The 23,402-nt window shown below is 37.6% G+C and overlaps 1 protein-coding gene across 4 annotated transcripts in view; it reads left to right on the forward strand.

The window, feature by feature from the left end:
• The first annotated feature begins 6,140 nt into the window (after window positions 1-6,140).
• FAM184B (family with sequence similarity 184 member B) overlaps window positions 6,141-23,402 on the forward strand; it is a 36,256-nt gene continuing 18,994 nt past the window's right edge. For 3 of the 4 annotated variants that reach the window (XM_036381849.2, XM_036381850.2, XM_036381852.2), the window contains exons 1-2: window positions 6,141-6,748; window positions 18,998-19,756. In XM_036381849.2, the coding sequence (XP_036237742.1) occupies window positions 6,614-6,748; window positions 18,998-19,756 (894 nt within the window). In that variant the 5' untranslated portion in view covers window positions 6,141-6,613. The remainder of the gene's footprint in view (window positions 6,749-18,997; window positions 19,757-23,402) is intronic. The other variant, XM_036381851.2, reaches the window with a different exon arrangement.

A 23,402-nucleotide genomic window follows, 5' to 3' on the forward strand; every position in this document is an offset into this window, starting at 1 on the left:
AATAACTCAGCTCAAAGCCCAGAGCTGCGTTACTGTTACGGAACGTTCGGTGAGCATTTAATGACACAATTAACGAAACAAGGCCGGGGGTCATTAGCTGAGGGGAAGCATTCCGAGCATCTATCAATTACACAGTTACACACAACATGCAAAGAAGTGAACACGAGCCGTGGACAGCAGGAACTTAAGGCTTGACGTCCATATATGTTTGGGCTTTAAGCAAAAAATGTGCCTAATGGACCTCAAGGGATGACAGCTATTTAGTAAGGACAGGTGACAAACCATCAAATGACAATAGGTCAAACAGGCAGGACCTGGCTTGAAGAAGGGTCATTTTTGTCTAAGGAAAAAAGAAAGGAAAGGAAAGGAAAGGAAAGGAAAGGAAAGGAAAGGAAAGGAAAGGAAAGGAAAGGAAAGGAAAGGAAAGGAAAGGAAAGGAAAGGAAAGGAAAGGAAAGGAAAGGAAAGGAAAGGAAAGGAAAGGAAAGGAAAGGAAAGGAAAGGAAAGGAAAGGAAAGGAAAGGAAAGGAAAGAGGAGGAAGGAAGGAAGGAAGGAAGGAAGGAAGGAAGGAAGGAAGGAAGGAAGGAAGGAAGGAAGGAAGGAAGGAAGGAAGGAAGGAAGGAAGGAAGGAAGGAAGGAAGGAAGGAAGGAAGGAAGGAAGGAAGGAAGGAAGGAAGGAAGGAAGGAAGGAAGGAAGGAAGGAAGGAAGGAAGGAAGGAAGGAAGGAAGGAAGGAAGGAAGGAAGGAAGGAAGGAAGGAAGGAAGGAAGGAAGAAAGAAAGGAAGAAAGAAAGAAAGAAAGAAAGAAAGAAAGAAAGAAAGAAAGAAAGAAAGAAAGAAAGAAAGAAAGAAAGAAAGAAAGAAAGAAAGAAAGAAAGAGACAAACACTAGGGGTCAGTCTTGTTCTAGATCTGAATCTTCCTAGTGTTTTACTTAAGAGGCAGATTTTAATCAACCAAATAATTGGAATTATTTTCTCCTTACAATGGCGTCAAGGATTATGGGATATATATGAGCTGTATGTGAAGAATGGAGGGCAGCAGCTGGAGACAAAGTATCTTCTTTTGTAGACTAAAATAAATTCTAAAATAATTTAAATATGTGGCAGAGGTTTTTTTCCCCTGGCATATTATGCTACCATGCATTTGTGTATGTTTAGAAAGATACCTCAATTTTAAAGATGAGTTTTATATTTTTTATTAACTTCTAAAATATACAGATCAGGCCTAATCACCTTCTGCTCCTAGAGAATAGGAAATTGATTCTATATGTACAAATACAATAGTAACATAGAATCTTACATGTTAACATTTTTTTCTAAAAGTTTTCATTTTATGTTGGAGAAATAATCACTCTACAAAACCACCATAATCAACTGCAAATCATCAGTGACTTGAACATTTTTTTAAGGTTAAATTTTGTGGGGAAATACAATGTGTAACAATCTTTCTGTTTAATGTATTTTTACTGGATAATTACCTTCATATAGCTTTTTTTTTTTCTGCAATGGAACTCCTCTCTGTGCACAAGAAGATGCAAAGAGGAAGATGAGCAGACAAACCTTTGTGATTCTTGTGGCATTAAAAACACAGGACAGTTATTTTAAGTGAAATCCTAATGCAAACTGAATTATTTTTGATTCACATGTTTAGCATCCCAGTTGTGCCTACCTGCATCTCAGGTCTACAGAAGAAGACTTTCCCTGGAGAATACCTCATAGTCCCTTACCATGGATTTCATCTAGGATGTGAGATTTATTTTGTACAGACTGCTTTAAATATTTCTGCTAGGCTTTGCATTTACAGGTAGAAATAGAAAATTCTCAGTACAATTGATATTTCACATGTAGGTAAATAACATGCTGAAGCAGGATCACAAATGCTGATCATGTTTCTGTGGTACCAGATACCTTGTTCAACAGATAGAAATGTTGCCATCATAATTTTTATTAAAGCTTACTTTAATGCAGCCTTGACTGCACTGATTAGCTTTAATGAGCCCTGACCTGCCTCACATGAGGCCTGGAGCTACAGCCTTTGCCTGTGGGCCCAGGAATCCATTCCAGCTCTGCCCTGCACCTTCAGTTCCTTGCTGAGCTAACTGTGGGAGCTCACTGGGGACCAGCTGCTCCCTGAGGGGTGGGGATAATGACTGACCAGGAGGGCAAGGATGTAATGAAGCCCCAAAGGTTATAGCCAGTGGGATTCCACAGTTCTATCCAGAAAAGAATGATGAAATTCTGAACCTTGAATGGTGCTCTGAGCCCTAAAGGGTAATGCACTCTATTAATTCCAGCTTTTTTCATTATCCTTTGAAGTAGTGACCTTATCTGCCATGATCTAATTCTCATGACTCACTGTTCTAGATCCTTTCTCTTTCCTTTGTTGGTTCTGTTATGTGAGCAAATACAGTGCCACAGGGTAAGCCAAACTTGCTGCATGCCAATTACTTTGTGGTAATATTAAATGTAGGTCATTGGATAAAAAATGGAAGTAGCAAAAAATGGAAGCTGATGCTATCCTGTTAGGTATCCAAGGGCTTTTATATCTGATGTGTCCAGTTGGTTCCAGTTTCCATATTTAAAACATAAACATAATAATGTTTCATCCATAATTAAGCCATCATTATGCAGCAGAATCTGAGCTTATGTCCACCACATTGCTCCAAAACTTGTATATATGTAAGTCAGCTATAAAATTGTATATACATTTTTGAATAGTTAATGTTTTCAGTGAAAGAGGAAATCAGTAGCCCTTCTGCTGTGTTTGGAATCCTGTCTGTTTTATGAGGTGGGGAGAAATGAAAAATATAAAGTAGTTATATATAATATTTTTAAATGTAATTATGTATAACATGGGTAATTACCCAAGATGTACCAGTGGCAACACTTTATATTTGTAATTTTTCTTGTACTTAATCCCAAAACAAGTTTTATTGGAAATGGGTTAGTGAATTAGGTGAGCAGCATAACTTTTATGAGTCTTCTGACTGTTCTTGTTATCCTTATTTCCCTTTTTTTTTCCCCTCTTGTCAAAAAAAGAGAAAATGGTTCCTGGATTCTCTGGGATCAAAAAGCTACTCCAGGACCAAAGTGAATGTAAGTGGAGATCAAAAATGAGGATAGTGTTTTAGGAATTGAATTAGAATCTCAGGGGTGTATCTTCCTTTACTTACACACTAAGTTGAGAGATTTTAAGTCAGTTTTACTAATACAGCTTTTTCATTTGAAACATGGAATCAAAGGAAGGTTTGGGTTGGCAGGGACCTTGAAGACCATCTAATTCCTGCTGCCACCCCAGCGCTGCTGTGGGCAGGAATGCCCCCCACTAGCTCAGGGTTAATGACTAACTCTTGTTCTACCATTTTCAGAGGCAAACTTTGTTGGACTGCAAAACAGCAGTAGAATGTAATCCAGGGAATCAGTTTAACTTTGCTGTTGCATATTAAAAAAAAAAATCTCACTGAGCACTGGTGTTCAGACAAAGAGTGAAAGAATTGGGCTGTATTGATTGTGTTTTAGGAAAGCTGTCTGCAATGTGTTAAACAAAAGTGCAAACTTATGTATTAAACATTTGCAACAGAAATATGGGGTTTTTTATGTCTTGGAATTCAGGGTATGGCTCTTTTAATAGTAACTAGTAGGTAGTCAGGAGATTGCAGAAGTTATGAAGTCTGAGTGTTCAACAAGCAGGAGGTATCAAAAATGGAAGGCTTATAGTCTTTTGCTCATGTTTGTTTTTGGGTTTTTTATGGAAAGGAAATTAGTTCATATATCTGAACAACAAAGCTACAAACCTGTGTACAGTTAACCAAAGACTTATAAAAACTGTACTGACATGACCACCTTCTCTCACAATTTTTTTTACCAAAATTAATGCAGCAATAATAATTCAAGCAGAAGCATTTTCTGGTTAGATTTTTTGATTTTTATTTTAAAATGTTTTTGTCATCTGCTGCCCCAAGTTCAGACACATTCTGTAATTTACTTGTGTTCCATGTGATTCTCACAAAATCTATATTTGTATAGTACACATTTAGATTAGGCTTTGTGTCATCCTTGTTTTGTCATCTTATGACATTCATCTTATAGATGATTTCTAGATTAGTTACAAGAAAAAAAAAAGCTAAATGCTCATTGAAACATCCTGGCATTATCTGCTGAAATTCTGTTCTTGATACTAAGTTGAGTTTTTTGAGTAATGAAACTAATGAACCTGAGTCATCTGTGAATTTATTTTCTGTTGTTGCATTTTCTGGTGCATGAGATCTGACTGAAACTTTTCCAGGATTTGAAGTATTGTCTGAGAAGTCTGGACTGAAAATACTTCACCAGTGACAAATTATGTTCTGCTAAAACACCATCTTGTACCAAAGTCTCAAGTTCTTTCCTTCTAATGCCCCAAAATTCATAAACAGCCTGCTTGAAGATATCTCAGTAGTTTACTCCTTTTCCAATGTATCTGAAGATCTGTTCTTCTCTGTTCTGCTATGCCCATACAGGTGTCTCAAGTCTCCATCCACCCCTGCATTCAGGTCCAGTGTTTAATTGAACAACCATAAATGTTACTGTCCACCTGTATGATAACACAGGTAACTTCTTGTAAGTACTTGTAAAACCTATTGCAATTTTCTTAATTTGCTTTCTATTTTCACTTAGTTTGTTCTATTTTTTCTGAAGAAACAATGTGTTAGGACTTTGCTCCAGCCCTTGCTCTTCTCTTGATTGTCCTAATAAGCTTGTCAATTTAATACAAATCTTACATTTAATTAAATTCCTAGGCTTTTTCTCAAATTGATAACCAGACAGAGAAGGTATTATAAAATATTAACAGAGTTAAACTTATGTGTGAGTACGTGTGTTAATCAGACAATTAGCAGTGGCATGTCCTTATGTCCTAGTCACAGAAGAAGTTCCAGCAGCATCTTGGATACTAGTGCCAGTGAACAAAGAAACTGCACTTTGTCATTCCTTTGTGCAAGGATCTATTTCTCACCTTTTCTTATTAATGCTCTTTCTGGGCTAAACATCATTTCTCTACTTAGCATGTCTCAGCAACTGTGATCATTTTCATTTATACATTCTATTTCTCAGTCTTCATTTCCTCTCATTCCTGGAGTGTAGACTTTCAGCCTCTGGAGATCTAGAGTCTCTCCTTTTCTCTCAGCAATCAAGGGTTTGTTTCCCTGTCCCAAGGTCTTATCTTCTTACATCTCTACAGTGTTCCTTCTCCCCACTGCCTTGTAGGTATTCTTCTGCCCTGATCTTTTCCATGTAGGAGTGTTATTCTTAACAGTTCATTGTCTCTCTTTGCCCTCACCAAGTTTTTTCTGTTCTTCTTCTGCCCTACAGAAGAACTGACAACTGATGATCTTTCTCCTCAATTCTGATAGTCTTCAGGGCGCTCTTTTTTTAAACCCACCACTGGCAAAGTGGAAGCTTCTCACCCAAGAAGGATGGCAAGAACTGCCATGAGATCAGACTGGAAAGCTGCCTCCCTTTCCAGGCAGGGGCAGCAGGGCAGAAGCAGCCTCATGACCCCCCTGGCTGGCTGCGAGTCAGTACGGCCTGAGGCCTCAGCATTTCCATGGGATCTCTTGCACTGCCTGCAGTGACACATCAGAGGGGTGTTGGGCAGCTCTTGGTTTCCCTCATCTTCTTTCTCCCTTTTCCTCTTTTCTACCTCTCTTACTTCACTCTACTTGGCCTTCTCCTACTTCTTGTCTTCTAGACTTGTTTAAACATGTTCACCAACAGTTTTCTTGTATAACACTTCACTGAAGCATTCTCTTTAAAAATCCCATTATCTTAATAGCTTGCCTTTCTTGTGTGTGTATTTTTCTGCCTTTTCTGTCCCTTTATTTATTTTACATGTCCAAGCCTGATCTCTAAAGAAAGGAAGAAAGAGAAGAAAGACCTGTAATACTGTCAGTTTTCTTCAGGCACCTTTCCAGTGCATTTAGTGTAAGTGAAGGGAATGGAGTCTCCTTGGATAAGGTAGGACACAGCTCCTGGGCTCAGCTGTGCTCGTGGGCCCCTTGGCTCCCATTCTGCTTTCAGCGCAGCAGCAAAAGCTAAGCAAAGGTTTTCTTCATCACCTATGGGCTCATCCTGGTTTAGAGAGGATTGCCAAAATAACAGAGCTTGTGAAAGGTGCCAACACTCTCTTCTCAGATGACCTCTTCAGTCCTTTGACACTTAACAAGGCAGCATGATTTGATCTTCAGGCAATCTCTCCTACAGCAGATCCCCGGCAGTGTCTGTGCTACTGTCTCCAGGCTGGCTCAGCGTCTCCAGCGGGGAATTTGTAGCACCCAGCCGCTGGCGTCTTCTCCTGGCGGAAGCTCAACCATTTGAAGAGAAGGGGAGGGAAAAAAAAATCCCAATCAGGACGCTTGCACATGCTGTTCTCTGCTTGCTCGCCTGGGTGTTCTGCTGAAGGACTGGGACATCTGCAGAGGAGGGGGAGCGGCGGGGCAGGAGCGTGCCCTGCTCGGGGCTGAAGTTCCTGCAGCGCCGGGGGCTGTGAGTGCGCTCAGCCCGGGGGGCGAGCAGCGGGGCCGGGATCGCGCTCCCCGGAGCGTACGCAGACAGACGTGATTAAAATTCAAGCCTAATGGCCTCTGGCATAAACAACATTCATCAGCCCGGGACTTGCAATGGATCTAAAGCCGCTCGCAGCAGCTCGGCAGAGGAATGCAATCGTGAAATGCACGTGAAAATGTGCAAGAAGATTGCCCAGCTCACTAAGGTAAGTCTCGCTGTTGCAGTTTTTCCAGGGAGGTGAGGCTGCCCTGGCCGGGGGTGTCAGGGAATTGTCTCCTCTGGTGCCTTGTGTGAGAGGAGGGAAGGGAAGGGGCTCCTCTCTTTCTAGGCTGTTGCCAGAACATCGCTGTGCACAAACTTCCCTGCGCGCAGTTCCCCGCGGGGGCTGCAGCCCATCCTTAGGGGTTGCCTCTGTGGCAGCCGATGGACGCCTCGCACTGAGCTGCTCTAATTACCGTGCGACCATAACGGGAAGAGCTCCAGCTCCGCGAAGACGCGGGGCTTGTCTGGGAGCTGTTGAGAGGGATCGACAGTATCCGCTTTGCTTCTAGAATTACGAAGACTGCAAGTAATTTGAGTTTTCTATGTTCTCAAGCAATATTGTTGCAAAGCTGCAGCCAACGCGTGGTGCTACAGTACAATAGTACTCTGACTCGCCGCTAATTGTTCCTGATGTGCATAAGAAGAGCTACTTTAAATGACGTTTGTAAAAGGAGTTGGAAAAGAGACAGGACTAAATTACGTCATTTATTGTACTTAAAACTTTTAGTCAACACTGAACTATTCGATATTTTCCACACCGTGTTAAGAAATAAGAGAAAGTATGTAGGAAATAGCAGTTATCTATTAACCTATTCTTATGCTGCATCTTTGTCAGTGAGGAAAAGCTATTTACTACCCTTGTTTACTAATGCAGCTTTTACATGGTCTGTAACCTCGCTGCAATTGATAGAGACTTAGTAGCAATGAAAAAACATTGAAAATACAGGTCAAAGAATAAGTCATTTAGATGTTCAAGTTAGAATGGCTTACTAGTTACAGTGCTAGCATTCTCATGATAACTGTACATGATAATGTACATTATGTGCATCAATACATAAACAAGAGCTACCTCTAATTACATATACTGCCTCTATTATACCTTCTGTACTATACCAATACTTACTTTACAGGTTCTTTGATTGTATGTTTTAATAGAATTTGTGTACAATATAATCCTTACTTTTGCCCATACATTGCATAATTTTATTGCAGTCATTTTTTTCAGATGTCTTTTGCTAAATTTCTACTGTTAAAGTGTGTGTGGGTTCTTTTCTTTAGTTTTGATAGAATTTCCCCTCTAGATGCTCTTCAGTTATCTGAAATAAAGATGATTTATACCTGAAGCTCAAAAAATACTTCTGGATAGCAAATAATTCTGTTTTGGAATATGGCTTGTAAGAAGCAGTTTTCTCTGCAATAACACTACACTTATAGAGAATTCATGGCACAACTGGAATTTTAATCACATGCTTTCCCTTCTGAATTCTGTGTAGACTAATGCAGTACCAACAGCAAGCATGTAAGAAGCAAAATTTGACACCAGATCAACTGAAAAATGGCTATATGGGAAATTTGTTATAGTAATTTTTGACTTAGGAATTTTGAGAGCTCCCTTTTAAAGCACTGTTTTCTTGGTTATATTACAGTCTGAATGATTATAATAAAATCTCATCTAAATTTAAATGGCCCATAGTACTTCCCTTTTTGTTTCTAACCCAGTATGCAGTACTGCTGTGTGTTGTTGCACAGCTGCAACTTCCTGTCTCAGTGACTGTAGATTTTCATTGATGAGGAGATAATGATCTCATTATTCATCTACTCAGTGTTGTGCCAGGTGAGATGAATACAAAATATATAAATTAGGTATAAGATCTATATCTTGACTTCCTTTCTCTTTGTTACATAGTCACTAGGGGCCTCCTCCTACTCTCAAAGGCAAAGTACATAAAGGTATCAATAGGAACCAAACTGGGTGAGGTGATGAGTCCCTGTCCTTGCCTGTAGTGCTGATTATGCCTTAAGGTGTTGGTTAGGGGAACACAGGGATCCAGGGAATCCCAAGAGGTAATTTGGGCAGAGACTCAGAGCTGCTCCCATTCTACTGCCCTGCTATTTCTGGTTTTGTAGAGGTAGAACTTAGGAAGTTTTCATACCTTCAGTCATGCATTTTTTCTGTTCTGCACATTTTTGGCTGTAGCCAGAAAAAATACAAACCCTTAGCAATATTTTGTTTGCTTTGAGCCACAGACTACTAGTTTTTTGTAGCTCACTTCTCTTGAAAAGGGTGTATATACATTTGATTGTATTTGATTGTAGCAGAATGCACGACTTTGTAGTAGTTATTAAGTAATACCAGTAATGACATTCAGACTTCTCCATCAGACACTGGACTCGTGGCATGCTGTTTCATGCTTCCCAGTTCTTTGTACTTCTGTATCTGTTTAGCAATAACGTGGAGTTTAAGATGTATGGTGACTTTTATAAGACTTGGGGTGTCACTCCCTACTACTTCAAGTTATGGATTTGTAACATCTACTGGCTATTAAGGGATTTTCACGTGCTTATGGTTTCTCAGCATAGTCCTTTTTACTTGAAATAGGATGAGAAATTCAAATGAGCTCTTGAAGAAGAGTGTTGAGGATCAGCTTTCATTAACAGAGGCAGTTTGGACAGGGCTGACAGGAACTAGCTGCACTGCAGGTATCCATGCTATTCAGGCTTCTTTTCAAACCTCTGCCATGAGGCTCAAACCAAACCTACTGTTCTGGACTGCAGCTCTGAAACCAAGCCCAATATCAATACCTAGAAAGGTTACAGTACCTGGTGATCAGAGAGCTACCTAAGCCACAAAGTAGTTCTGTTTCCTTCTTAGAAAAAAAATCCTGGATACCAATGGAGGGCTATGTTTTAATGAGAGAAAACAGTTATTCTCAAGTACTTTTTTTCCTTTGGGGTTCATCTGACTCTATGTTGCAAATCTGGGAGCCTTGTTGTAAAAAGCACATTTTAAATTGCAGTGTTACTGGTCAAGTAGATTGTTACTAAAAAATAAAGTCGAGTAGTCTGGCAAAATTGTTGTGTATGTATGGATACTGTGACTTGTAACAGAGGAAGAGAGTGCTGATGCAAGGAAAAGTTAATTGCTGGTAAAATGCACTTGCAAACCCTTTTTTCCCTTTAGGGGAAAGAAATGTCAAAGAGAAGCAAGTGTGTTCCTCTTCCAGAAGCAGCAACGTACGCAGATGTTCCTTAATGACTCTGTGTGGAGCAGTTCAAAATGTTACATGTTCTGACTGCCTATCACCAGCAGTCACTAGGAGGTTTAGCTCCTCAGCTCAGTCAGCAAGGTAGAAAATATGACCCTTATTTAATAGTCTTCAGTGCAAAATCAGCCAGAAAAGCAAAACCCTCTTTCCTTCATTGTTTAAGGGAGGATGGCTGACTGTTGCACTAATATGCTCATATTTAGTTCTGTTAGCTTCACTCTTGTGGGTAGAAATTTACTGAGAGTTAACAAGTGACCTGGCACATATGTGAGGGCATAAACTCTGTACACCACTGTAGTGTCTTGTAGCAGGGCTATATATTAGATCTTTTAACCTTTCCTGCTTTATTTGCCAGAAAGCTATCAGACATTTCTTGATTTTAGATGCGAAATATGATCAAATTTTAATGGTTTATTCTGGAAGCACCTAACAGCTGGGTAACTCTAACAGAACACTTCTGTAGTCTACTCATATTCCTGTTGAAAAATGTGGCCTTTTTCACATAGTTTAAGTTTATTGACCTTGTTTGCTGTACTCAGTAACCAGTGCTTGCAGTGGTTCAGCTGCTGTGCAGTTGGTTACTATGCTACCAGAGCTCTCCTGTGTGCTTGAGGCTTTTTGATCTCAACTCTCTAGAGATGTAGTCAATATTCTACAAAAATGAAGGAAAATAGAATAAAAACTAGGATCATGCTTTTGGAGTAACAGTATTTTTCCTTTGGGCAAGGAATATAAAAAATTATTTCCATGTAGGCAAATAGAGAGAATCTATTTATAAAACTGCTTAAATTCTGTGCTAAGAAGACCAATGAAATCAGCCATCCCTATCCCTAAGTACTCTCTGATGCATTTGTTTTCATTATTTTTGTGTACAATTTGCTACCAAAGCTAGCATTATTTTTGCCTATGAGCTGACAAGAATGTGCAGGCTGATTTCTTTACTTGTCATTACTGTGTTTTTCCTTACAGAAAGTTCCTCCCTAAAAAGGAACTCCTGTATTATTAAATGCATGTGCAATGCCATAAAATTGTGTTGATCAGCTAGTCAAAAGCAGTATTAAAGCCATACTTCTATTAGGAAAAAGCCTAGCATCTTATTTGGATAGCTAGAAATTATTATTTAAATTAATTCAAGGATAAGAATGATATCTACGTATGGAATTACTTTCTTACCATACAAATTTAGCACTAATTATATAAAGTTTGCAGAATATCTGATTGTCTTATTAACTGACAACTCAAGACTTCTTTATAATGGAGAGTACATAATGAATTCAAGTCTCTTTATCAATGAATACTAGTTAATGTTTATATACAACATGTTCTGCATATTATTAATATGCAAATTACAGACAATAGGCAATAAAATATCTAATGATCCATTAATTGCACAAAAGAAAGTTGCAAGCTTATAGCTTTTTCATGTTCTTTTTTTTAATGGTAATATTTAAAAGTCTCTTTTTCAGTGACACTATAACAGTACCTCTCTCCTAATATTTCTTTTAACCAGCATGTACATGCCAGTGTTTTACAATTGTGAAAATTATACCCAAATTAGAAGTCAGTGCCAAGTCAGTTGAAGACATTCTCATGTAAATATTTTGAGCTATGTATTTTAGGCTTTTGAACACTCCAGCATTGAATATTGTATATAAAATACTTTTTTTCCATAAAGTATCATGTTCTTCCTGCCCCACCCCCAGCAATCACATCCTCATTAGTTAAAAGATTTTCTAGGTTTTATTAAAACAGCTGTAACACTGAGGTAGAACTCTGAGTTAATTTATCCAACCCCTCAGTGCGCACAATAACTCAAACTTCTCTGTGCTGGTTCAAACTTGGCATTTTACTTCACGTGTATTCATTTGTCTTTCAAAGCTCGGAGATAGCAGAATGCACACAACTCTGTTACTGAGGAAATATTGCCTTTATTTCATAAAGAAACTACAAACAGACTGACTGCTTTCAAATAGGGATTTTTTTTTTCTTAAGTTAATGACCTGGGTGAAGTTCTTCTGAAGGAAGATGATATTTTTTAATGTGGTTGTGATTCAGAACTTTGTCTGACTTGGTTTTTAGGTACTTAAAATAAACACAGTTTTAACTTAGAACAGGTTACTACCAGCAAAGTCTTCTGTTTTAATTATCTTTGGAAGCTAGAAAGTTACAGCATCTGGCTGTGACTGTGCACTGACTGGTTGTAACTATATAACCCTCTTAGAGGGTTATAGAAGAGCTACCTTTAAATGTAAATATGAGCCTGCAGTTGATTATTTTCCTTTTTTTCATTCAGCAAGAGTGAACTACTAGCATTTGACAACAAGACTGTTAAGAACTATAGCTAATACTTTTACATGTTTTACAATGTTGAAATGTTTTTACTGAGATATTGATGATATGCCTTAGTATTTAATAAAAATAATGAATTTTCTGTAGACTACAGGACATAGCAATGCAACAATGCATTGCTGCTACACTCTTTGCAGACTGCTTCCACTTTTTCTGATGATAAATGGTGGTTAAACTTTCTTGGTTTTATGATCATTGCTGCAATCCCAGAATGTGTTCAGCATATGCTTAATCAGAGTATCTTCCTGAAATGGGAATGTGAGTAGTGGCTGTATTCAATCTATCTCCATTTTACTGTTACAGATGTTTGTGTAAAATGTCCTGGGTACATCAGTGACAGTGTAGTGTTATGATCTATATTATTATGTAGCCCTTTAGTTCCATAACACCATGTTGACTTGGGGTCCAATGATGCTGTTTTGAAAATGAGGAGAGAAACTGAAAGAAAAATATCTTTTAAAAAACACTATGGTGAGGTCTGTCTGGGACAATAGCCTGATTCTGATGATGCCCAGAGAGTTATAGGAATATGACATGCATCTGGTGTTCTTGTCTAAAGTTTCATTGCCTTCATTGGTCTGTGAGATTTTCTGGAGACTGGCAGAGTTTCTTAATACTTCCTTGCCCTAACTGGATTTTTATTCAATACATTTTACAATCACTTCTTGAATCCCTGTGATCTTTTAGTTAAATTTGCTTACAGCAGCAAGAACTTAAATTTTGGTGCCTGTAGTAGCAGAAACTGATTTTATAAATTCATAGATACCTGAGGGTTCTGATGGTTTCTTTTCTTAATTAGCAAAGTATCTAGAATGTGTAAAGAAATCTTTTAAATTTTAAAAAATCCTCTCTGAGAATGCAAACTACAGGAGAGTAAGAATTTGATCCAATCTGTATAATGCTTTAGTTTGGGTTAGGAAGAAACAGGACTCATTTTATCTATGCCTCTCACAGCTCTACATAAAGGACAAAACTCGCAATAAATATTGTGTTTTAAATAAATTATAATATTTGTTTCTACAAAACCATGTATTTGTTTGGGAAAAATCTCTCCACCTCGAGCTGTAATTGAATCAACAGTTCTGCAACTTACAGTTGCAAGACTTTCAAATCCTACTATATTTAAAGTAAATACTTTGAAAGATGGGAATCAAGTGAGAGCTTACTTGACAAGTCTCTTTGGGTACTGTATTTATTGTAAAATTGGACAATGTTGCTTTATTGTAACCTGCAAATCAGAAGGTATTTTGGAGGCATAAAATTTCAGGTAAATATCTAGAATAATTTAAAAAACCAACCAAGCAAAACTCTTGAAAGCACTGAACATGTGTCTGCAATTTAGTCTTTAAAGTTCTTTACAAGTCTGGGATGTAATGAAACATTTCACAAAATATAGTGTTATTGAATGAATTCTATCACCACTGTATTTAAATCTGGTTGATGAAATGCATTAGCTTATATTTTTGAAGCATAATTGAGATCAAACTTCTATGAGTTTTAGATAGGTTTAAATCCTAGAAGAGCTTGACATGTCAAAAAAACAGAGTTAAATTATCAGTGAATTTCATGCAAATAAAGTCTTTTTTTTTTTTTTTCTATTGACACAGAATTGATGACTTCACTTGAGTACTAAAAATTCACCTAGTCTACAGTGGCAACAATGGACAGAGGACATAAATTTGTCAGACAGATCTACTTCTTGCACATTATACATCTGACAGAGTGGTTAGACATAGACAAACAAATTCAGTCATTCTGAAGACATTTTTGGGGTTTATACAACACAGATTAGTCTTATGACACTTACTGCAGTCAAGACACTTCCTGGACTCCCAATTAACTTTTGTGGTTCTACAGCATATTTTTTTCTGTGCTGAAATTATTAGTGTCTTTTTTAGCACTTGCTCTGCTTATGGAAATATTCTTGCAATATAGTTTTACCTTCCTAATTCTTAAATTGCCTGGCAATTATTCTTGTAGCTTATTAGAAACTGTAAAATACAAATAAGGGACAGCTGGATGTCTCTTTAGTAAAATTTAGGCCAGAGCTCATTTTGTGTTAGATCACATTTGAGAGATTGGGTGCAATACATAAACCACTAAAGTACCACTTTCTGTGTTCAGTATTACACTGCACCAAGCAGAAAACAGGTAAAAGATGGGATAAATATATATATATATAAATGTAATATATGTACCAAATAAATGTACCTGTGCTATTTTCTTGTATTAAATTTAAACTAAAGTGGGGAGGAAACAAAGGGGGGAGCAGAAAGAGTCAAAAAACGTGCCAAAATAAATTAGAAACCTGTAGACATTTTATGCTTATGCTTTCTGGATACATTTTAGTATTTCATTGTATTTTTTGGACTGACTGTAACACATGATATGTGTAGGAAAAGAGGTGATATATTCAAATTTGAAGAATGTAAGATCAACATTCCCTCTTCTACTGTGAATCTCTAGATAAGGCAAGCCTGAGGCAGTTTCAGGAGGGTGAGACCTTGCACCATGAGCTTCTGCACAAGGGACATCAGGTCACGTACACACAGGTGGATTTCATACAGAGCCATTGGCTAGCTTTGTGCTGCACCACCTCTTCCAGGGTGGTGCAGCACAAGGTAGCTAGGAGACTCTTCCAGGGTCTCAAGGGCTTTATTATCATGGATGAAAGGATATAGATTCACCCTGAAATAAAAGGAAACCTTCTGGAGCAAAATCCTTTTTTATTATTGTAGTTAGGATTCATTCTGGTGTAGGGTACAAGCCATGCCCTTCTTTGGGATGTTTGCAGTGACAATTTGTTTAAAGCTTCTCTCATTCCACACAACACTACATATGTGTTTATGTTATGAACATTTGGTGCAAATATTTGGATGCATGAAATTATTCCTGTGCTTTCAGGGAACTACTGAGAATGCAAGGAGAGAGCTGAGACTTAGTTCTTGAGGTCCCAGGTCATACCTTAGAGCAGTATCATTTATCACTTACCACCTATGTATGAAATCAGTATAGATTAAAATGGGATCAGCATGTAGGTAATCATAGCCTAGGCCTGTACCTTAATTAAAAGACATTATTCTTCAGTGTTAGAACATGAGAGGTTGATTAGAGTATTAATTAATGAATTGTGGGAGGTGGGTTTATTTTCTAGAAAGCCTGTGGAGTTGGTGACAAGTGAGGCTAAGGGATAGAGGAGTCATTTGTTTAAATAACTGAAGTTATTTTTGATAATTTCTCTGTCCTTTGCTTTTAAGGAGACCATTTAAGGCAGGTGTGTTTGTCAGTACCTTGCTCTGCTCTGCTCAGCAGGTAGACAAGATGAGTTCAAAGAAAAGTGAAAAAGAGATGATGCATGGAGTCACCTGGCATCAGTGAGCCTCCAGCAGACTTCTCCCTTAGAAATAGAAGTTTGTCTCCTATCCTCCTTTGTGTAGAGTGCTGCTGGGAGTACCCTGTTTGGCACCTCATCCAGGGCCTCTTCTCATTCTTTTGGTGTGGTTTGTTTTGTTTTGTTTTGTTGGGGTGTTTTTGTTTTTTGTTTGTTTGTTTGGTTTGGTTTTTTGGGTTTTTTTTTTTTGCTTTTAAATATTTTTTGGCAGGGAGGTTTTGTGTCTACTAACTTGGGCCTGAAGGAAGAATATTTATGATCTTTTGCTTTTCTTTGATTCATCTTAGTATCATCACTCCACTTTCCACACCAAATTGTCTTATTCAGCTAGAAAAGCAACCTGCTAGAACCATTTTTTTTATTGTGATAGTCAGATTCCTCTAAGAATAGTATTTAACACTACTGTAGGAAGAGAGTAGTTTTTGGTTTGAATGCTTTAACTCTGCCTTCACTGTAAAGGTGCAGTTGAAATTTTTCTTTTTCAATTTGTTTTGTTTTGTTTTGTTTTTTTGTTATTTTATATCACCATAAGGAAAATGAGAAAGGAAATGCTATTTAGATTTACAGCATTTGGAGGATAAAAGAGGACAAATAAGATGCATTCACATTCAGTGCACTGTTAATATTCAGGTATATATGTGTAATAATTTTTTTACCAACCTGCCATGCAACACTCAGGTGCTATAAATTCAGTACAGTGTTTCCCAATCTGTTTGGTTTAGGAGAGCTGTGAGGAGGCAGAAGCCATTGGTATTATGATAGAGACTCCCAGAGTAGTGATGTGCTCTTTTCATTTGAAAGCTGTTCTGCCTGTACTGTCAAATGATCACTTTTAGAGCTGCTTTTTAAAAGCTGTTTATCAACACAGCTGTTAAGGGTTTTATACCACATTAGTGTACACTCACAATGTACAGGTCTGAAATAATTTTTCAGTATTTTTCCTTTCAGCACATGAAGCACCGGATTCATTTTGTATAACTCCAGTCTTCAAAATGAGGTATCTGGAATAGGAATATAGGAGCTATATTCAGTAGGGAGTGAAAGGGAAGGGTTTAAATTTCATAAAGTAGAGAGCAGCAGCCGTCTCAAAATTAAATCATTTAAGAGGGTTAAGATATGGAGGAGTCAGTTTCAGCACTCAAGCTTGAAGATTAAATTTAAGGGCATGCAAATCAAAATGCTTCGCTGTGGTTCTAGCCAGTGTTGAACAGAAGTGTAGGATTCACAGATGGGGCAGGGAGGCCAGGTTCTTCCATGGTTTTAGATAACTCACCTAAGGCGCTGGTGGTAGTCTAATGCTTAGTGGAATTTGGGAAATCTGTATGATTAAGTCAGATTTTAGAGGAATCCTGACCACAACATAGCATGAGATAGGCCATGGTGATTTGCGAGATAACTTTATCATTGAGTGAAAGTCTGAGTCACAAAGGCTGGATGTTCATTTCTGTTTTAGTGGTGGAATGAAATACAGAAATGTGATCATCAGCATCTGACCTAGTTAACTGAAGAGTTACCCAACCTAATTACTGGTCATTCAGTGTGGAAAATGTGGGCAAGAATAATCTTCTTGGAGTTTTTATGTCTGTCTCCTGAATGGATAAGAACTGTTCATAGAATGATTTTAGCTAGTGAGATGAATAAATCTGCTCAGTATACTGTAACTCTTTCAATTTCAAAGGAAAATGGTTAAAAATAACAGAGAGGAATTAATGGCTTGTAATCGAAGGCCCCAAAATATACTTATCTAAATGTAGACAATAGCTTCTTTTCTGGTATTCTTCTGAAATGTGACGCCGTAATTCTGTTTTGTCAAATGTTTATCAAGAAGTATATTTGGACAGTGTTTTCCAACTGTGACTTTTTAAGGCTTCTGTACCTAATTCATTACTGCTAGGGAGGAAATTGACTATACACAAGATGTATTTGTGTATTTGCTTTCATTTATGGTTGACTGAAATTCAATATGTTGTTCATATACAGATAGCACAAAAAGTGGTTGGACATAGATAAGCAAATTCAATAATTCTGAAGACATCTTCTGGATTATATAACACACTGCAGGCTTGTGACACTTATTCCAGTCAAGAAACTTCTGAACTCTCAATTGAGACTTGCCCTGGTAAAGGCTTGAAAATTATAGGGCCACAACTTTAGCATAATTAAAGAATTAATTGTCTCATTGTTTCTGTATTTATCTATCTACTTACTTAAGGCTATGATTTTCTCAAACATTGTCTAAAAATCTTTTGATTAACTTCTGTAGGCTCAGGCCAGACTGAAAATATCACAATATATGTAATCTAGTCAAAACTTGTGTACAAATTTCAAGCCTAGTTTTTTAGAGCAGTAATTTATCCCTAAAAAGCCCTAGCCAACCAAGCAAGTCAAAATAATGTGTTGTTCTCCTTAAGTTAGATAACTTTATCCAGTAGAAACTGGATTAGCCCCCATATGTCCTAGTGGAGGTCTGAAAAGACAAGCATGTGTCTTTTCAAGGCAGCTATTTTGTTGTGCAATTATATGTAGCTGTAAATTTAAGTTGGGCATTTACTTTTCCTTTCAGGCTACTGTGGGCTTCTAAAAGTGTTTTCTTTTTGAAGTAGCAGTAGAGTGCTTGTACAACAGCTTCTGTGAGAGATAGCTGGTGTATGTTATGGTAACAGATGAAGCCTGCTTAGGGTAATATGGTCTTACAGTCATGAGAATTATTATTCTGCACTTTATAAAACAAAATAAAGCATTAAAGGGTTTAAATCAGTTTTGGAAAAATTACTTATTGTTATCAGAGATTTGCTTGAATCTGCTAAAAGCAGTTTTGAGATTTATAGCTGTTACTGAAATTATGGGGAAAAGACCTGAAACATTGCCTGAATACTTCACAGAATCAAGTCAAAAGATCAATAAGTGATTTTGGTCCACATGAACTGCATGTCAGGAGCTCATGTTTCACTGTTCAGGTTTGCCACTACTGGTCCCCAGCACTTTGTCATGCTAAAGGCAATGTGGCCTTTAGTAGTCCTGCTGCACTGAAGGTCAGATGGACTGGACTTTACATAAGGAGTCAGTAGCTAGAGAAGGGACCCAACTTCCTTCTTTGTATTAGAGATCAAACTAGTGACATGAAGTGACAACTTACCTAGAATAAAAAAGAAATTTCTGACAAAATTTAAAAAAATACTGTTTGTCACCTTTTTTATAAGGTTTTTCAGTTGATAATTGTCCCTTCTGTTGCTAGTGGGGAAAAAAAAAACCAAACAAAACAACACAAAGAGCCAACACCACCAAAAAAATAGTAATCTATAGCAGTAATTCTCTTTTAGTGTTTAACACCTTGATAAATACAGTAACTGAATTAATGGCTATTGTTGACAAGATACTTTACTTTTCTATTTTTCTTGTTCAATAGGTGATATATGCCCTAAACACTAAGAATGATGAACATGAGGACAGTATGCAGGCTTTGAGAGAGGCTCATGAAGAAGAAATTCAGAATATTCTTGCTGAGACAAGAGAAACAATTCTCCAGTGTAAAAGCAAAGCTGAAGAAGAACAGTTACTGAGAAAGCATATTCAGGCCCTTGAAATTGCAGTAGCACACCATAAGAGATTGAAGGAAGAAGCCTTAGCAGAGTTAATATTGTGTAAAAGACAAGCAGAAGAGAAGGAGTCAAGAACAGAAGAGAAACAAGCACAGACAGGCCTTTCTACAGACAGAGTAGATACCGCTGCAGGCTTTGAAAACAAACTTCTACATTTAAATCAGGAGTTTGATGGACTGCTAAATGAATGCAAAGCATTTAGAGGAGAAAATCTAGATAAAAAAGTAAATTTAGATGAAAAATGTAGTATGGAAAGGCACACGGTAATGAATGAGATTGAAAACCTGAAGAGTGAGAACCAGAAAACATCTGAAGAATATATTCAAAAAACAAGAAAACTGCAAGCCTGTTGTGAGATAGAAAAAGAGACTTTGAAAATAGCCATGCAGCAATCTGTGATAGAAACAAACTGTCAACAAGGAGAAACAGAGGAAAAGAAGAGCTCAGAGACTGAGCAAGGTTTTTTGCTGCAGCAGGTAAAGAAGCTGGAAGCAGACCTAGAGGAGAAAAGCCAGAAGATAAATGAGAGGAAGAAGCATTCCCAGAAGCTGAAGGAGCAGATACAGGTAGAGTTAATCCCTATCTCTGCCTGAGAAAGTGAAAATTCTTAATTCTTTAAAATTTGGGAGAGGAGTCTTTTAAAGATCTTGTTGATTCAAATGCTTTTTAAGCAGTAAAGCAGTTTGAGAGGCTTAGGATGGAAATAGGGGTGATATAATGCTGGCAGCTTTAAAGAAAGAATTAAGATGATTAGTAACTCATTAGGAGAACACTTTGAACACTATAATTTGTATTCCTTGAAGGAGGGGTGAAGTAAAATTTATCTGTTGGCTGAAGAGAGTTTTACTTTTTCTGCCCAGAAGTGTGACAAGAACAGCAAGCAGGCACTACTGCTATCAATGAGTGTTTGTTTACAGAGTACATTCTCCTTTTCCCTTGTGGGTGCCAATAGCTCAGTGCATGGATACAAAGAGGGTTAGATATGAGACCTGAGCTGGCAGTTTAGGAATCAGGCTTTTTGTATGACTCTTGCAGCAGTGGCTTGTACCAAGTGCCATTTAATGAAGTGTCCTTTACACTTGTGAAGTTTTATGTGCTGAGCCATGAGACTTTGGCCATTGGTTCTCGCCTTGCCTCACCTCACTTTGCCTGCCCACCCTCACTGCTGTGTATCTCACACATTTGCAGCACAGCTCAGCAGACCCTTCCTGGTTGCATCATGTGTCAGATGCAGTTTCAGAGGTTGGCATGTCATGGGAAATCTGCCAAACAGCTGCTTTTGGTACGCAGGGTCAGTGTGCAGGAGAGAGGCTGATGCACAGTGCTGAAATTGAAGCACCCAGCCATGCTCTGTGCTCATCAGTTCAACTTCTTTCTGATACTTTTGGTCCTTTACATCACATAAACTCACCTACCAGACATACCCCCAGCTCTATGACAGCAATCTTTTACATTTGGTAAGCAAACACCTTGAAAGTCTAGTTTTGAAGTATACAGAATAACAAAAAAGGTTCCCTAATGGGAAAGAAGATTTTCTTCCTTTAGAGGAGGAGAGCCCCAGAATTCTGCAGGGAGCAGGGTCAGCCCAGTCAGCTGTGTTCTTCCAAGGCAGCTCTTCACTCTTTTCACCATCTGCCCTCACATCTTGCTTGCCACTATTGTTTTGCTGATGATGCAGAGTTCTGAGCTACTTCCTTGAGGATGTTCTTAGAGGGAGTTCAGCCTTCAATACAGTCCCTACCTCTTTGTTTCACAAGATCAGAGTATGAATTGAATACACCTTCCCAGCATTATTCAGATTTCATTGTCTCATTGTGTAGATATGTAACAGAACAACCTCTATCTTTTACAGAAAAGTGGAGAGGATACAAAGATGCACATAAGCTCTTTTTAAAAATTGAGTCAATCTGTAATATCTGTTTTAAATTGAGTCAATCTGTAATATCTATTTCAATACTAAAATGTATCCTGGCTCTGTAGAAGTTGGAAGCATTAGAGGGGAAGAGAGAAAGGAAGATTTTGATTTTTTGTCTGTGGATACTTTGGGTGACATTCAGGGAAAATTAAGAATAAACACATGAAAATTTATGCATGTAGTTGACTCTTCTGATTTATTGTATAACAAATGTAGTAATTTAGGAACAAATAATGTAAAATATGATAGGAAGTGGAAGTAAGAGGGTGGTGTCATTAGCAACTTATTTTCTAAATTCAGTATCAGCTGGATAAAACTGAAATATTTTTCTGAAGGACATATGCTCAACTCATACATTTCAAATCCTCTAAGTCTGTGGAATGAGGCTGATTTACATACCACTGGAGCATATTGCCTTGAATCTTTGAGGAGATACCCTCAGACTAGAATGAATCTGGAAGGAGGGAGAGTTAGACATGATGTTGTTTTCTGTTTCTTTTACAGTTTGAACAAAAAAAATGTGAAGTTTCTCCTTTCTAAATTGACTATTTCTTATGCCACCATTAAATACATTTTTTCAGACTTCTGTGGACAATGGCAGACAGGGAAGTAGAAATGTCTTTTTAATCAGAAATACCTTTGAGCCTTAGTAAATACTAGCAGGAAAAGCTATTATAAGGCTTGAAAGGTGAAAGGACAGTTGATTCAACATGAATTTTCCTGTTTTCTCCTCAGTGTATGCCAAGAGGTTTGAGACCTTTAGATGAAAGGCATTGCATTAGTACACATTTATTATTACTGCTGTAAAAGGGAGAATAAAAAGGTTGATAAATCATTAAGACTGATCTGTTCAGTCTAGTTTTGGAAGAATTCTGGCATATATGCCAGAGGTAAAAGTAACAAGCTTACCTTGAAGTTTTGAGCTACAGAGAGTGTTAAATACAAGTTAGTTTTTAACCCTGATGTTTTACTTGACATTCAAATAGGAAAAAAATGCAGTTTTATCTGAGTGAGTATTGCACTATTATGCTAGACATCTGAAACTGCAACTAGAACCTCCAGAAACAGCACATTCAATATTATTGAACTTTTTTCCATTAGTAAGGGAAAGACAACTCCCAGCAAAGTCTGGGCACAAGAAGTACCAGCAAAGTAGGACAAAATTTTTTCTGAGTTTAGGCATCTGTATATGGATTATGTTACCAACTTTTGTATTTCAGCAACTGAAAAAACCTTAATTAATATTCATTAACTTTTGGCATAAGCTGTTATTATTAGAAGTTGTCATTATTCAAATTATTTGAAGTATAGCCTATTTCAAGTTTAGGATAATCTCAGACATCTTTTAGATTGTAACTATTGATGGGTATTCGTTTTACAATGATGCCAACTATATGTGAGGGAAGGGCTCCACATCACAAATATTCTGGCAGCAGAGACAGTTTAAGGGTATAGAAGAGCAAAAAAAAAATGCATTTAAATCAGCTCTGTAGGTGATTTATATAATGGAACACCAAGAGAGAAAATGACCATTTATTTCTTATTGCAAGAAAATTACACATGTAATAAACATGAAAGTAATGTCATGCATATTTTAGGATTTGGAAGTGTAGCTTAAGCGAACATAGCAAGATATTCTGGGATCAAAATGTACAGTGAAAAAAGAGGAAGAAGATCTAAGTGTAGTCAAAGATAGAAAATCACATCAAGAAAAGGAAATCCTGCATAAAGCAGGTAAGATGCTCATTAATGTCATTCTAAAGTATTTCCCATGTTAGTAGTCACCGATATTGGAAATTCGGCAAGTTATTTATGCTACTTGAAATGTAAATTTTGGTACCAGAGAAGATATGGAAGCTATAATGAATTCCCTAAGCAAAGCTGTTAAAAAAGTGGCTGAACTGAAACATCAAATAATGCAGCTGCAGCAAATGACTTGTACCAAAGAGAGTCAGGAAAAGAGCAGCTCTGAAGATGTGCAAGAGCTTTAACGGGTGATTTGCTCTCAAATATTCAAAGACATGGCATATCAAAAGAACTGAAATCAATGTAAGGTTTTTTTACAGTTGATGGCTTTATTGTACAAGAGTCAGTCCTGTAAGATTCCCAGATCCCTGAGCTCATTCAGTGGAACATTGACTTTTGTTCATAACCTGAAGTACCTGAGCTCCTGTAAAGACAGCAAAGGAGTCCTTGGGCTAGACCAGGGCATAGTGTTCAACTGCTTCTGTAACCAAATCCTTAAAGAGAACAATGTCTGAGGCAGACTTTCTCTGCTGAGGTCAAGCTGGAATACT

Source organism: Molothrus ater, chromosome 4 (genome assembly GCF_012460135.2).
Source record: "Molothrus ater isolate BHLD 08-10-18 breed brown headed cowbird chromosome 4, BPBGC_Mater_1.1, whole genome shotgun sequence".
Lineage (NCBI taxonomy): Eukaryota > Metazoa > Chordata > Aves > Passeriformes > Icteridae > Molothrus > Molothrus ater.